Genomic DNA, 17,135 nt, shown 5'->3' with positions numbered 1-17,135 from the left:
CAAAGCACCCTCACTTAGACGTTTCTGGGAGAGGATAATATTCCAATACTAAGTGGTCACTTCTAAAAGTTAATATATACAACATAAATGGATTCATTTTGTATATTATGTGAATATATACATATATATGTAAATATAATAAAAGAATAAAAGGCCTTCAATTTGAGAGTAGGTAACATTAGAGGGGCTGGAGTAATGAAAAGAAATGGGAGAAGTTATGAAATTATAATTTGATCAAAAAAAATTAATATAAATTAACAATTTGTCAAAAAATAATTTAAATTTAAAAAGGAAATTTATATTTGAAAATACAACTGTCTACTTGAGGTGAATAATAAGTACGTCACAATAGTTTCATGGATTCAACATCAGATAAATAAATGACACTTTCTTGAAAACTTTTAAAGTCTATGTGGGTGTCCAATAGCTTTCCAGAGTTATACCAAAAAAATCTATAAGTGAGAAACCTCAGCTTATCTTTTAACCAAGACCAGTGGTCTGTAGATGGTTTCTGCCAAGGACTCATTGGCTCTTCTACATTCACAGTGGAGGAGACACAGAGTTTATTTGATGGTATTCAATCTTTGCTAAGTACCATAATCTGTGAAAAGACCTGCAATTAACCACTTAATAATATGTCTAGGACTTATTTTTTTAAATACTGAGGTATATGTGTTTTCCATAAAAATTTAAAAAAGCTAACTTTATGGCTAAAAAAATTGTTAAGAGACAAATGGGTAGGACATATCTCCTTGGAGATAGTCTCTTCCTTTTTTGTTTTGTTTTGTTTGAGACAGGGTTTCTTTGTGTAGTTTTGGTGCCTTTCCTGGATCTTGCTCTGTAGCCCAGGCTGACCTCGAACTCACAGAGATCCACCTGGCTCTGCCTCCCGAGTGCTGGGATTAAAGGCGTGCGCCACCACTGCACTGCAGAGATAGTCTCTTCTAAACAACAACAGCAACCACAAAAAGAAAATTCAATGTGGGGTTATTGGGGAGAAGTTAGGAAGAGTAACTTGAAACTAATATGGCCATGATACATTGAAATCAAATTATACCTAATTAAAAATATACAATTAAAGCCGGGCGGTGGTGGCGCACGCCTTTCATCCCAGCACTCGGGAGGCAGAGCCAGGCGGATCTCTGTGAGTTCGAGGCCAGCCTGGGCTACCAAGTGAGTTCCAGGAAAGGCACAAAGCTACACAGAGAAACCCTGTCTCGAAAAAAAAAAAAAAAAAACCAAAAAAAAAAAAAATATACAATTAAAACAAATTTGTTAAAAAGACTCAAGCCTGCCGGGTGGTGGGGTGGTGGTACATGCCTTTAATCCCAGCACTCCGGAGTCAGAGGCAGGTGTGGATCTCTGTGAGTTTGAGGCCTGTCTGGGCTACAGAGTGAGTTCCAGGAAAGGCTCTAAAGCTACACAGAGAAACCCTGTGTTGAAAAACAAACAAACAAACAAATAAACAAACAAGACTCAAGCCTGACTAATTTGTCCTTTCCTACAATTTTGATAAAAAGCCAATTTGCTTTGATATTTTGCATTAAACACTGGTAAGTTTACTTGTAGTTCTCAATATAGATTCACAGAAACTATGTCAACTGTCACACTACTACACAAAGTCATTTGGTTTGAGAGCTAGCAACAGCTATAGGGGTCGATACAATATTGATATTTCTACTTGTATTTCAGAGCTTTCCTTTATTTTTATGGAATTAAAATTAATTATTCTGTAATATGCAGATTTTGTAAGTACTCACAAATGTTCTCATGACTCAATTTAATCTTTCATGCAGTATAACTATCACAGCTATTTTTTTTATTTATTATGCTGCACTATAATATATGTTCTATTCCCCTAATGGTTCATGAGCTTATGGAATGGTCACATTGCAATGGTAATGAAAAACAATGAAAACTTTACAAGGTGGACCAGTGGCATGTGAGAAGATCATGATAATCCTTTAATGGTTCCAGGATATGTGAAATGTGGTATGTCTGTGCAGAGTATTTCATGTCATGTGAAAGCAGATTTATTTTATAAAAGAAGGATCACTTTACTTCCTCTTTCACATCACACTCCCCATCATATGATATTGTTGAAGGTGAGCAGTTCATAAAAATGATAGGTTCTTGTTCATTTATAGATTTAGATCCCAAGGAGACAGTGACAGGAGTTTCCAAATCTAGCTATAAAATTATAGATTAAAATAAGGAAAATATAAAATTTTATTTGATTATTATGCAGCTCAATATATCAGAACCCAAGACATATTAATGTATTAAGATCAGAGTTTAAAATCATTTAACTCCATATTCTCAAAGTATAAATAACTACAGATTACTTGAATCATTCATGTATAAAATAAATTTCAAATTTATGTGACAAGTTAACACCTATATTTAATGTGTACAAAGATCCGCAACTTTGCTCTGTTTACAAATGCATCAGTACAGTGAAAAAAGGAATTCTAAGGCATGATCCATACATCTATGGTGTCTATTAGGCTTTAGAAGAAATTTTCATATCCACAAAAATTAACTAAGAGATCATAAATTACAGTTAATTCTCTATTTGTTTTCTTCCTGAGTATTATCCTAAAATTGCTACTGAGTAAGTTAATACTAAAATTTTTTATGTATGACAATATATAGTGCTTTTATAGGGTTCGTAATGGACAAATCATGTAGGTATCATGTGAATGCTGACATTAAGAAAAAACATTTAGTTTTTAAATTGTTAGAAAATTTGAACATTTTCCAGGGTGGCATACGTGTAACTAGAATTCTTTCAGCTCCTGTCTCAAGAGATGAGAGAGAAGCAAGTGACAATTGAGGAGAACTGTAGATCACTGCAGTCAATGCATGACTAACTCTGTCCCCACAAGAACAGGTAAGTATAGAGGGGGAGGAAGGATTGTAGGAGCCAGAGATGTCAAGGACACCGGGAGAACATAGCCAGCAGAATCCAATAAGCAGGACTCATGAGGGATCACACAGACTGAAGTGACAATCACAGAGCCTGCATGGGTCTGTGCTTGTAGACTCTGCATGTATTTTGTGGTTTTGTAGCTTGTTGACCTTGTGGGACACCTGACAGTGGGAGTGGGGGTGTCTCTGACTCTTTTGCCTTCTCATGGGACCCTTTCCCCACAACTGAGTTGCCTCATCTAGCCTTGCTAGGAGGGTATGTGCCTAATCTTATTGTAACTCTTTATACCATGTTTGGTCAATATCCCTGGGTGGCTTGCTCTTTTCTGAAGGGAAACTCTTTTAAGAAGGAGTAATCTAGGTGGAAAGGGATGTGTGTGTTGTGTGGGAGTGAGAGAAGTGGAGGAAGGGAACTACAATCAGGATGTAACATATGGAAGAATAACAACAATGAATGGTAACAATAGTAATAGTAATAATAAAAAACAGGTAAGTAAGACATTAAAGTTTGGAGACCTGGACTTTTTGGTATGTTCTCTACCTGCTTTTCTGGAGCTCACTTACTCAGAAGTTATTTAGAAACTGTAACTGAGGTTGACTTAAACTTATGATATTTCCTTTTACCATCTCACTGCTACCTACTGGAATATCAGCATCATTTCCAAAACAATTTCCTGTTCTCTATATTATTTATTATTCAATTGTCTTCTCACATTATAAAATAGGTCAATATTTACATAATACCTATATATTTACATAAACCAAGTTAAAGTATTTTTACACATAAGTGAGCACATGTATGTTTACATTATATATTTAATCCTTACATCTTAAACACATTTAAACTTTTATGAAAATTTTCTTGCAGTGGAATGTCTATAAGAACCATGTTGTATTATACCTAGCTTACAATGGAAATCTTTCTTTACAATGTAATATATTAACTTTGTTGAGAAATCATTCAGAATTACATTTTGTTTCTTTTATGATTCCCATAAAGTACTTTAAAATTTTTTTTTAATTTCCTTAAGATCATTTTACTACATCCTGTCTGTAACGAAATTGGTGCTTGTTCACAGTTCTACAGTTTTGAGTTCCCAAGAGCTCAGAGTACCTTTGTTTCATTCTCCCCAATCCCAATCTCTACCCCTCCCTCCTTTTCTCCCACTATATTTTGACATGATGGAGATGGAACCCAGGAAGTGGCAATTATTAGGCAAGTCTACCATGAGCTACATCCTCAGTCTAATAGGAAACATTGCTCTATACACATATGCTTCTAAAGAACTATTACAGTGATATACGTAAATATCAGCTGTGTTTCTATATGTCAATAGCAAACTATGATAATCTGAAATTAAGAAAACATACACATTGACAAACACTATAATTTATAAGGTATTTATGGATAACTAAGATAATCATAGTCAAGTGTTTAAAAAACTAACAATTATAAATAATCGCTGGAAGGCATTAGTGTTGCTTTAAACTAGTGGGGAAGTAAATGATGTTAATAGGTTAGAAATCTCCATTCCTAAACATGCATTCAAAGCAACTGGGTCATTAATACATACAAACTTACAGTCTAATACTTACAGTGGTTTATCTATGAGTACTTGACTCTTGCAAAAATTTCAAAGGTCATTCAACATGTGACTGTATAATCCACATTAAAATCCACACAATAGGATATCTGTCAGTAGGAAATAGAACAATTAATTAATGACTTGTACCACTGCCAACAATAGATAACTGTCCAAATACAAGAATGGGATTGAAAGCATCCACATATGAAGGAAGATGATGTTTTTTACTCCAGTGCCATAATAAAGAACTCAAGAAACTAGACATCAAAATACCAAGTAATCCAATTTAAAAAATGGGGTATAAATCTAAACAGAGAATTCTCAACAGAAGAATCTCAAATGGCCAAAAGATACTTAAAGAATTTCTCAACATACTTAGCCATCATAGAAATGCAAATCAAAACAACTCTGAGATATTATCTTTCACCTGTCAGAATTGCTAAGATTAAAAAATGCTTATGACAGCCTATGCTGGAGAGGATGTGGAAAAAGGGGACACTTCTCCACTCTTGGTGAGAATGCAAACTTGTACAGCCACTTCGGAAACTACTAAGATGGTTTCTCAGAAAACTGGGAATCAGTCTATGTCATGATCCAGCAATACCACTCTTAAGCATACACCCAAAGGATGCACATTCATACCACAAGGACATTTGCTCAACTATGTTCATAGCACCATTATTTGTAATAGCCAAAATCTGGAAATAGCCTAGACATCCCTTAACCAAAGAATGGTTAAAGAAAATGTGGTACATTTATACAATGGAGTATTACTCAACAGTAACAAAACAGTGACATCATGAAATTTGCAGGCAAATGGACAGAACTAGAAAAAAAGAACATCCTGAGTGGGTAACCCAGACCCAGAAAGACAAACATGCTATGTATTCACTCATAAGTGGATATTAGATTTAAAGCTAATGATAACCAGGATTACAATCCACAACTCGAGAGATGTTAGGTAACAAGGAGGACCCTAAGAGAGACATGCGTGGATCTCCCTAGGAAGGGGAAATAGATAAGATCTCCTGAGTAAATTGGGAGGATAGAGGGGATAGGGGGAGGGAATTAGGGGAGGTGGTAAGAGAACTTGAGGGAACTGGATGGTCCAGTTCGGGGAGGGACAGAGAGGGAGAGCAAGGAAAGAGACATTTTGATAGAGGGAGCCATTATGGGGTTAGGGAGAGACACAGTGCTAGGGAAATTTCCAGGAACCCACAAGGATGACCCCACCTAAGACTCTAAGCAACAATGAAGAGAGTCTCTGAACTGGCCTTTGCCTGTAATCACATCAATGACTAACCTACTTGCCATCATAGATCCTTCATCCAGTAACTGATCTAATCAAATGAAAAGATTCACAACTAAGCACAGTGTGGAGCTCTTGGAATCCGTTTAGAGAGGAAGGAGGGATTATATGAGCAAAGAGGTCAGGATCATGATGGAGAAACCCACAGAGACCACTGTCTAAAACTAGTTGGAGCTCACTGAATATGGACTGACAGGTGGGGAACCTGCATGGGACAGATCTAGACCCTCTAAATGAGGGTGACAGTTGTGTGGCTTGGGCAGTTTGTGAGGCCATGGCCAGTGGGATCAGGATTTATCCCCAGTGCATGAACTGGCTTTTTGGAGCCCATTCCCTGTGGTGGGATGCCTTGCTCAGTCTGGATACTGGGGGAGGGGCAAGGTCCTGCCTCAACTTGATATGCCAGAATTCGTTGACTCCACATGGAAGGACTTACCCTCTCTGAGGAGAGGATAGGGGGTGGAGTGGGGGGAAGGTAAGGAGTAAGCAGGAGGAGGGGAGGGAGGGGGAACTGTGGTTGGTATGTAAAATGAAAAAAAAACTTTTAAATAAAAATATTGTAAAATAAAAAAGTGGTTTATTCTACAAGTACTGTCACCCTTTTACACTGTATTAGGTTTTCTTAATAATCCAGAAATTTCTGGCAATAGAGGAGGACAAATGTAAGTTAAATCCACTGTTTCTTGTAACATCTGAGCCTCTGATGACTGGGTTTTCTGTGAGAACTCCAGGAAGCAATTCTCCAGAGGTGAGGCAAGGTTGTATTGCCACAGATGAAAGCAATGATCTCACATACAAGATTATTAAACACATTGATGATTCTTTTTTAAAGATTTTTCTTTATTCAGAAATTTTTTATTTATTTTACATACCAACCACAGATTCCCATCTCTTCCATCCTCCTGCTGCCCTCCAGCCTTCCTCCCCAACACCCCCCAGCTGCTCCTCCAAAATGTAAAGCCTCCCATGAGTGTCGGAAAAGCCTGGTATATTCAGTTGAGGCAGGTCCAAGCCCCTCACCCATTGCATCAAGGCTGTGCAAAGTGTCACACCAAAGGTAAAGGTCTCCGAAAAGCCAGCTCATGCACCAGGGATAGAGCCTGACCCCACTGCCAGAGGCCCCTTATACAGACCAAGCTATACAACTGTCCTGCTTAGGCAGAGGGCCTAGTCCAGTCCCAAGCAGGAACCCCAGTTGTTGGTCTAAAGTTCATGAGTTCCCACTACTTTGGTTTGGTTGTCTCTGTAGATTTCCCCATCATAATCTTGATGCCTCTTGCTCATAGAATCCCTCTTCCCTCTCTTGGACTGCACTCCTGGAGCTCAGCCTGGTGCTTGGCTGTGGATCTCTGCATCTGCTTCCATCAGTTGCTGGATGAGGGCTCTATGATGACAATAAGGATACTCAACAATTTGATTACTGGGATAGGGCAGCTCAGGTACCCTCTCCACTATTGCTAGTAGTCAAAGCTGGGGTCATTCTTGTGGACTCCTGGGAACTTCCCTAGCACCAGGTTTCTCTCTATCCCCATGGTATCTCCCTCTATCAAGGTATCTCTTTCATTGCTCTCCCACTCCGTCCCTGTTCCAGCTTGACCATCCCATTCACATAAGTTCTCATACCCCATCCCCTACCTTATATTGCTCCCACTCACCCCAAATTTACTAGGGAGATCTCATCTCTTTCCCCTTCCCAGGGTGATTCATGCATCCCCCTAAGTGTCCTCCTTGTTAGCTAGCTTTTCTGGAGCTGTGGGTTGTAGTATGGTCATTCTTTACTTTATATCTAGTATCCACTTATGAGTGGATATATATTCCATATTTGTCTTTCAGAGTCTGGCTTATCTCACTCAGGGTGATATTTTCTAGTTTCATCCATTTGTCTGCAAATTTCATGATGTTTGTTACTGCTTAGTAGCACTCCATTGTATGTAAGTATCACATTTTTTTTTAATCCATTTTTCTGTTGAGGGGCATCTAAGTTGTTTCCAGGTTCTGGCTATTACAAATAATGCTGCTATGAACATAGTCGAGCAAATGTCCTTATGGTATAGTTGAGCATTCCATGGGTATATGATCAAGAGTGGTATCATTGTTTCTTGAGGTAGATTGATTCCCAATTTTCTGAGATAGCTCCATACTGATTTTCAAAGTGGCTGTACACATTTGCACTCCCACCAACAGTGGAGAAGTCTTCCCCCTTGCTCCACATTCTCTCCAACATAAGCTGTCAACAGTTTTTGATCTTAGCCATTCTGACAAGTTTAAGATGGTATCTCAGAGTTGTTTTGATTTGTATTTCCAGGATGACAAATGATGCTGAGCAATTCCTTAAATGTCTTTCAGCCATTTGAGATCTTTCCATTGAGAATTCTCTTTTTACCTCTGTGGCCCATTTTTTAATTGGATTTTTTGGTATTTTGATGTCTAGTTTCTTGAGTTCTTTATATATTTTAAAGATTAGCCCTTCATCAGATGTGGGGTTGGTGAAGATCTTTTTCCATTCTGTAGGCTATCATTTTGTCTTATTTACAGTGTCCTTTGCCTTACAGAAGCTTCTCAGTTTCAAGAGGTCCCATTTATTACTTGTTGCTCTCAGTGTCTGTTCTATTGGTGTTATATTTAGGAAATAGTCTCCTGTGCCAATGTGTCCAAGGCTACTTCTTACTTTCTCTTCTATCAGATTCAATGTAACTGGTTTTATATTGAGGTCTTTGATCCAATTGTAATTGAGTTTTGTGCATGATGATAGATATGGATCTATTTGCAATCTTCTACATGTTGACATCCAGTTATGCCAGAGCCATTTGTTGAAGATGCTTTCTTTTTTCTATTGTACAGTTTTGGCTCATTTGTCAAAAATCAGGTGTTCATAGGTGTGCAGATTAATGTCAGGGTCTTTTGTTTGATTCTGTTAGTCCATGTGTCTGTTTTCCTATCAATATCAAGCTGTTTTTTATTATTGTAGCTCTACAGTAGTGCTTGAAGTCAAGGGTGGTGATGCCTCCTGTCTATTGGTGAGAGTAGGGTGTTGAAGTCTCCCACTATTAGTGTTTGTGGTCAGATGTGCAGTTTAAGCTTCAGTACTGTGTCTTTTACATATGTTAATGTCCTTGTATTTGGGGCATAAATGTTCAGAATTGAGACCTCTTCTTGATGGATTTTTCCTGTGATGAATATGTAATGTCCTTTTTAATGTCTTTTGAGATTTTTAGTTTGAAGTCTATTTTGTTAGATCTTAGGATAGCTACACCAGCTTGCTTCTTAAGGCCATTTGATTGGAAAGTCTATCCCCAACTTTATATTCTAAGGTAGTGTCTGTCTTTGAAGTTGAGGTGTGTTTCTTACATGCAGCAGAAGGATGGATCCTGTTTTTTATCCATTCTGTTAACCTGGGTCTTTTTATAGGCAAGTTGAGTCCATTGATATTAAGGGATATTAATGACCAGTGATTGTTAATTCCTTTTATTTTTGGTGGTAGTGTGTGTGTATTTCCCTTCTTTGTGACTTGCTGCTGTGGGATTATCTATTTCCTGTGTTTTGTGGGTTCATCTGTCTTTCTTGGGTTGGATGTTTCCTTCTAGTGCTTTCTGTAAGGCAGGATTTGTGGATAGGTATTTTTCAAATCTGGTTTTGTCTTGGAATGTCTTGTTCATTCTGTCTATGGTGATTGAAAGTTTTTCAGAGTATAGTAGTCTGGGCTGGCATCTTTGGCCTCTTAGTGTCGCATAACATTTGTCCAGGACCTTCTGGCTTTCAGATTCTCCATTGAGAAGTCAGGTGTTATTCTGATGGGTCTGCCTTTATAAGTCACTTGGCCTTTTTCATTTACTGCTCTTAATATTCTTTCTTTATTCTGTATGTTTAGTGGTTTGATTATTATGTGGCAAAGGGCCTTTTTTGGAGGGTCTAGTCTATTTGGTGTTCTGTAAGCTTTTTGTATCTTCATAGGCATTTCTTTCTTTAGTTTGGGAAAGTTTCCTTCTACGATTTTGTTGAATATATTTACTGTGCCTTTGAGCTGGTATTCTTTTCCTTCTTCTATACCTATTATTCTTAAGTTTCATCTTTTCTAGTGTCCCAGTTCCTGGACATTTTATGTTATGACTTTTTTGGCTTTAGTGTTTTTTTTTTTTTTTTGACTGTTGAATCTATTTCCTCTACTGTATCCTCCACACCAGAGATTCTTTCTTCCATGTCTTTTATTCTGTTGGTTATGCTTACAACTGTAGTTCCTGTTTGTTTACTCAGATTTTCCATTTCCAGCATTCCCTCAGTTTGTGTCTTCTTCATTGCTTCTATTTCACTTTTCAGTTCTTGAACTGTTTCATTTACCTGTTTGATTGCTTTGTCTTGGTTTTCTTTAAGGGATTTACTGATTTCTTCCAATTTTCTTTTGTTTGTGTTTTCCTCAATTTCTTTAAAGGAGTTTTCATTTCCTCTTTAAAGGCTTCTACTATCTTCACAAAGTTTTTTTTTTTTTTTTTAAGATCATTTCCTTCTGCTTCTTCTATGTTTGATGTTCAGGTCTCGCTGTTGTAGAACCACTTGGTTCTGGTGGTGCCACATTGCTCTTTATGTTGTTATATGTATTCTTGTACTTGCAGATGCAAGAGGTGTCTGTGTCTGAGGGAGCTGCTCTTGCTCCAATCTGTGCTGGCTGTGTCTGTGTCTCAGGGGGCCACTCTTGGTCCAATTGGAGTTCTTGGTATAATCAGAGCTGGAGGATTTTGTGTCTCACGTCAATGATTCTTTAGGGATGAAAACAGAAAATGAATTTTCTTGAAGAGGAAAGGTAGGCTTGAGGTATCTACAGAATATTTTTATTTTTAATTTTGATAGTGGACATAATTCCTCTGAAGTAAAATTGCCAATATATACAAAATACTCTAATTCTAGTAGCAAAGGAATTAAGCTAAACAATCAACAAATGGGATCTACTTAAGCTAAAAAGCTTTTGTACAGCAAGGGATATGATCAATCATCTTAAGAGGCATCCAATAATGAAAGAAAATACCTGTGCAGCTGTACATTTGACAAAGGAGTACTATCTAGAAAGTACAAATAACTCAAAACATTAAACGCCAAGAAAATAAACAACTCAATTTAAAATGGGTTATGGGATTGAAAAAAAAAGTATTCTCAAGAAAATAAAAACAAATGATTAGAAATACTTTTTTTTTAGAAATGCTTTTTTAAAACTTGCAACCTACTTAACCATCAGACAGTTACCTTCTAAAACCTCCTTCATCTTATCCCCCTCAGGATGGCTAAGTTCAAGAAAATAAAGGGCAACAAATGCTGGCAAAGGTATGGGGAAAGGAAAACCGTCTATACTATTGGTGGGAATGCAAACTGGTGTAGACATTATCAAAATCACCGCCAGTGAATTTTGCTATATTGGCTCCACTACTTTTCAATTGTGCACAGGTTATTACTAGGTAGCCCACATTAATCTTGAAATCATGATCCTCTTGCATTAATAGCTTCAGTCCTTGACAAGTACCAATAATTTTATTTTATTAAAGGTTTAGTTTCTGAAACATAGCAAATTTTATGATGGGCAGTTATATTTTAATTCATGTAATTCCAGAATAGTTTTTATGTGGAAGGCTTTCATAATAAATGATTCTAAGATGCAAAGTATCTTCTCACATTACTAGAAAAAGGAGACATAGTTTCAATGAGAACTTTCTAATCTTCTGGCTTTTAAAAATTTTATCTCCTCTTTCACAATGTTCCCTGAGCTTTGGGTGTAAGAGTTGTTTCGTATTTTATCCATTAGGACTGAACTCCTCATTTCTGCATTTAATTTGTGTTGGTATTTCCTAGTGGTTTCTATCTGTTGCAGGAAAATATTCCTTGATGAGGAATGAGAACTACACTTATATATGATTATTAGGACAAACATTTATATAATGAGAGTTTAGTAAAGTAATGATTGTGTATGCTCCTGATAATATCAGAACATAATGTCTCCCTCACATAACTGCTCAAGCATGATCTGAATAAGAGCAACACCAATGGACACAATAAGGTGGAATAGAAAAAAAAAAGCTCATGAGGCCATATCCCAGTACAAAGTTTATAGGCAACAGAGAAATGCTGGGAAATAAAGAGGTGATTTTCCACAGAGAAGAGCACACTAATTTATTGTCCAGTGCCTAATGGTCAGCCCATGAAACATAACTACAAGTGAGATTATATGGACTAAGCCAGTAATATTTAATACAAATGTATATACATACAAGCAAGCAATAACAATTAGTGAAAAAAGAGGCCATTAATTTGAAGGGAAAAAGGGAGGGCTATGTGAGAGGGTTTAAGGGAGGAAAGAAAGGGGGAAATGTTATAATTATATTATAATCTCAAATACAATTAAAAAGTAGAAAAAAAAAGTAGTTTCCCCAAAGAAAGCAGAAAATTTTTTTCTAGGTAAATTATAGTAATGTTAATATAAATTTTGTGCAAACCAAATTCAACTGAAAACCAACTGAAGTGTTAGCTCTAGGATTTTATTTTATTTCCTTATAATCATCGAGGACTCAAGAGATAGAAATGGATTTTACCAAGGCTTTCTCTCATCAAAGATTCATTAGCAATTTCATTTGTGTTTGTGTTTGCTTCAATTTGTGACACTGGCCTAAGGAGTGTATTCTAAATAAACTCTAAAGTAAGACATTTATGTACATCTTATTGCTTTTTTTCATAAATCGCATGTTGTAGTTTTACCATTCTCTCTTCCCACTCATTATAATAGCCCTCAAATGGAATGCCTTAGGGGAGCTCCTAAGTTTTTGATAATTTCTTCATTCCCATGAGAAACAATAACAACTTTTAATAGTATATGTATTACATCTTTTGCATCAGAAGTTAACTCCAGGGAGTCTATTCCCTTTGAACCAAGGCACATATATACATGAATGACTCTTCTGCATGTTATAATTATCTCACATTTATTTTCATGCCAAGGGTTCTTTGCTTTTGACTCTCCTTTATGCAAAGATAAGTTTGAATTTCAACCCTACTGTTGAACAGTCTTTGACTGATTTTACACACCATTTCAAAAGTAAGGCCCTTTGATTGTTCTAATTTTGGTTTGGTAACATTATAATGAATGACAGCTCTATATTGGGTGGTCACTACTTTCCTTATAAGCTGATTTTGAATAGGTTTTTCTTCCATGAAAAATAAGCTAAATTTGTTTATTTGATCCTTCCATTCACACATTGTTTAAATCAGTTACTTTTCAGTGAGCAGAGATATTTTTTTATTTTTTGAAATTATTGTATTTACATCATTTCTCCCTTAGCCTTACTCCCTAGGAATCTTCCTATATAATCCTACATAAGAAGAATTTTAGTGTGATAAACTTATCAAGTTACAGAGCTAGGATGAGTTGCAATTTAGTCATCAGTTCAAACCTCTTAGTCTATATTTCTATTTCTTTTTCTACATGAAACTCAACTTTGTTGTAGAACTTCATTAACCAGTGTGTTCATTCAAAAGGCTATTCTTCATAAAGAAATAATTGCAATCTAAATAATCAGTCTCTCTCTCTCTCTCTCTCTCTCTCTCTCTCTCTCTCTCTCTCTCTCACTATATATATATATATAACTTATAGTAATAATTGAATTATATATATTATTCAGCTATTACTATAAATAACCTAAATGTAATGTTTCTGTCTTTTTATTGCTGTATCAATCCTCTTACAATATGATTCTTTTTATAAGTTTTACATACTGTTTAAAGAAAGGGATCCCAGAATTAATGGATGTTCAATCTAGCAAGATTATCAATTAATTTATCATTTAGCAATTACACTACAACTAATATGTTTAAAACACTTATTCACATTGTAACTGGTTTATAGGGATCAAGAGGCAATTTAGTTAACTGGGTCCTTTGTGGAAAATCCTCCACCATGCAGGAAAAGTCAAAAGTTTCAGAGGAAATGTCTACTAAGAGGAAGATATTTATAGTTAGACAGAAAAAATACAATGTACTCTAAAATACGCATTTCAGAATGAATGCAAAGGCTAATTATCTTTTTGTTTTGTAGGTTTCTTTTACTTTATGTGATTTTTTTTTTTTTGTTTTTTGAGGCAGGGTTTCTCTGTGTAGCTTTGTGCCTTTCCTGGAACTCACTTGGTAGCCCAGGCTAGCCTCGAACTCACAGAGATCCGCCTGGCTCTGCCTCCAGAGTGCTGGGATTAAAGGCGTGCGCCACCACCGCCCAGCCGATTATATTATTTTTAAAACAACACCAATTAAACATCAGATTCCTGAGACTAAATACAGTATTTTTTATCAAACATTAAACACTAATTTTGTGTTATTTTTTATGATTCTTTGTTGCTACAGGTCAAAGCATCCTTTGATACCATTTACAGAATGGGAAATTCTCAGAACCCAATGCCTCTGACTATCTTCTAAGGACCCCTTTGGGGGTTCTTGCTTCTAATAGTCTGCTTTCTATAACACCTCAAAAACAAAGACAACATGTCTCAGCTGTAAAGCACTTGTCCAACATGAATGAAGTCTTGTGTACAATGCCTCTCCCACATTGTATAGACATGTAAGAATAGTAACTAATTTTGACAGCATATGTAGGATACCGTCACAATACTACTCTATAGTTTATTATTTATGTAGGAGCTGTATATTGATACCAGAGTCCTGAGCAAGTTAAGCAACTGCTACATCATTGAGTTTCATCTCCAATAAATAGTCTTATTATTTTTGAAGAGACACTAGTTGATATATTAGGTGAATTGATATACTCCAAATTAGACATTATTATAGTAAAAACTGTGTAGTATTAAGGACAATTTGAATGAAAATGCATGTTGAATTTTCAAACTTATTGCTTGAAGGTTAATAAATTAGGATTTACCTGTTGAAACCAGTAACTCAAATTTAACTTCCTGTATACCTACATAATTGCATATAAATGGATCCCTCAGCTATGAATCTAATATTTTTTAAATCTATGAAAATATTTTAGTAGAAGAGGCAAATGTTGTGTTTCAGGAAATTATAGATGCCTTAGCTATATTTACTAGCAGGATAACCAAAGAGCAAATTCTCCAATACAGATAATATATCTAGATTGGAATTCCTAAGATATTTCTGCTGTACTATTATCTCCAATTTATCCAAATCTCCTATTATTAACAGATACCAAGACTCACAAGTACATGGCAGATGTCAACTTCACATTTGTTACTGAGTTTATCCTTTTGGGACTGACAGATCGTAAAGAACTCAAGGTATTTCTCTTCATCTTGTTCCTATTGATCTACCTCATCTCTTTGGTGGGTAATCTGGGAATGTTCTTTCTGATCTATGTGACTCCTAAACTCCACATACCAATGTACCACTTTCTGAGGTCTCTGTCATTTGTGGATGCATGGTATTCCTCAGTATTTGCACCCATATTGCTGATGAACTTCTTTGTTGAGCAAGAAACTATCTCATTATTTGCATGCACTCTGCAATATTTTTTGTTTGCATTATTGGTTACCACAGAAGGATTTTTGCTGGCTGCAATGGCTTATGACCGTTATGTGGCCATTGTAAACCCTTTAATTTACACAGTGGCCATGACTAAAATGATTTGTGTTGGGCTGGTGCTTGGTTCATTCATAGGAGGTGCAATCAACTCATTGACACATACTATTGGATTAATGAAGCTGTCCTTCTGTGGACCAAATGTCATCAATCACTTCTTCTGTGACCTTCCTCCACTGTTGAAGCTGTCCTGTTCAGACACCTCCATGAATGAACTGTTGCTTTTGATCTTCTCTGGAGTCATTGCCATGACTACACTCTTGATTGTGGTGGTCTCCTACATCTTCATTGTTGTTGCTATCCTGAGGATCCGCTCAGCAGCAGGCAGACACAAAGCCTTCTCCACCTGTGCTTCCCACCTGACAGCTGTGACTTTGTTATATGGCTCAGTCAGCTTCAGTTATATTCAACCAAGCTCCCAATACTCCTTAGAACAAGAGAAGGTTGTATCTGTATTTTATACTCTGGTGGTTCCCATGTTGAACCCACTGATTTACAGTTTAAGGAACAAGGAAGTAAAGGATGCTGTGAAAAGGGCCATGGAGATGAAATGTTTCCATTGTTGATTTCAGACTGTGTCTGAAAAAAAAAGGACATGAATCACTAAATTGTTTGAAAACTTTACCAAGATATTTTAAGTTTTATTGCATTAAAACTGTAGGGATTATAAAGGTTGTGTCATGTGTTTTACAATGATGCAAAAGAGTATAATCATGTGTGTCATGAATATACAAATAAGATTCTGTAATCAACCCTGAACCCTGGGCTAGCACTTAGGGTGGTCATCTGAAAGAGCTGTTTCATTCCTTATTTAAAATACATAGAAAGAGAAATGTGAACATTCATATACTTCGATAAAGTGAGCATAAAATAAAACATAGAAAGGGAAACTTCTCAAAAATAAAAGCGGCTTCTTTCACAGTTGAGCCATACACATAAGTATTATGCAACATATAAACAATGGTACCCACTGAGTCTACACACATGTAGGTTTGGGTTTACTCCCCCTTCCTAGGGAAAAGCTTTCCTTAAAAGTAGATATATCATTCTATTTACAGGAATTTTTGCATTAAATCAGAGAGGGAAAAAGAACCTCTTAGTTACGTCGTTTTCCAACAGAATCAATCGTATATTTAATTTTGAAATTTTCAGAGACAGAAAATTTTAATACTGTAAAAGTGGAAAAGGAGTTATGTGTGTTTATGTAATGCTTCTCTCTCTCTCTCTCTCTCTCTCTCTCTCTCTCTCTCTCTCTCTCTCTCTCTCTCTCTCTCCTGTTATTTTAAACCATTTAGCTAACTGTGCCATGAATTTTCAGTCATATGGTACCTCGTCTTCCCCTTCCCTCTATAAGTCTTCTACACTCAGCCAGCACAGTACATTTTCATGTCATTTCCCTTAAACACAGCGATCATTTCCTACCTCTTTTGCTTGAACTGTTTCCACCGTAGTCCATGTTACTCTATCCACCACAACCTCTCTGTGCTCCATGTGGTCTTCTTCCTTTCTCAGATTCAGCAGCACTTTCCTCGTCCACATTTAACAATTCAATATCCTATTTACATTTTATTTATTACAAGTAGAGTCTATTGTAAAGATTCATATATGACAAATGAGTGCTTCTTTCCTTCATACTCCCTTGCTGAGACATATGAGCACAGTCAGGGTGAGATATTTTTAAAGCAAGCACAGAGAAGGGGTATGGACATGTCATTCAAGAAGAATGATCAGAT

General features: G+C 36.4%; 1 protein-coding gene across 1 annotated transcript; it reads left to right on the top strand.

Moving 5' to 3' along the window:
* Positions 1-15,026: 15,026 nt before the first annotated feature.
* On the top strand, positions 15,027-15,968 carry LOC131908257 (olfactory receptor 1052-like). The gene has a single exon (XM_059259309.1). It carries the CDS (start codon positions 15,030-15,032, stop codon positions 15,966-15,968), a length of 939 nt encoding a protein of 312 aa, XP_059115292.1. The 5' UTR covers positions 15,027-15,029.
* Positions 15,969-17,135: the final 1,167 nt, after the last annotated feature.

Source organism: Peromyscus eremicus, chromosome 4 (genome assembly GCF_949786415.1).
Source record: "Peromyscus eremicus chromosome 4, PerEre_H2_v1, whole genome shotgun sequence".
NCBI classification, from domain to species: Eukaryota; Metazoa; Chordata; class Mammalia; order Rodentia; family Cricetidae; genus Peromyscus; species Peromyscus eremicus.
This window is presented reverse-complemented; position numbering and strand designations above follow the sequence as displayed.

What these genes read in the sequence shown, in the direction of transcription:
- LOC131908257 (XM_059259309.1), top strand. Translation starts at nt 15,030, where the DNA reads ATGGCAGATGTCAACTTCACATTTGTTACTGAGTTTATCCTTTTGGGA.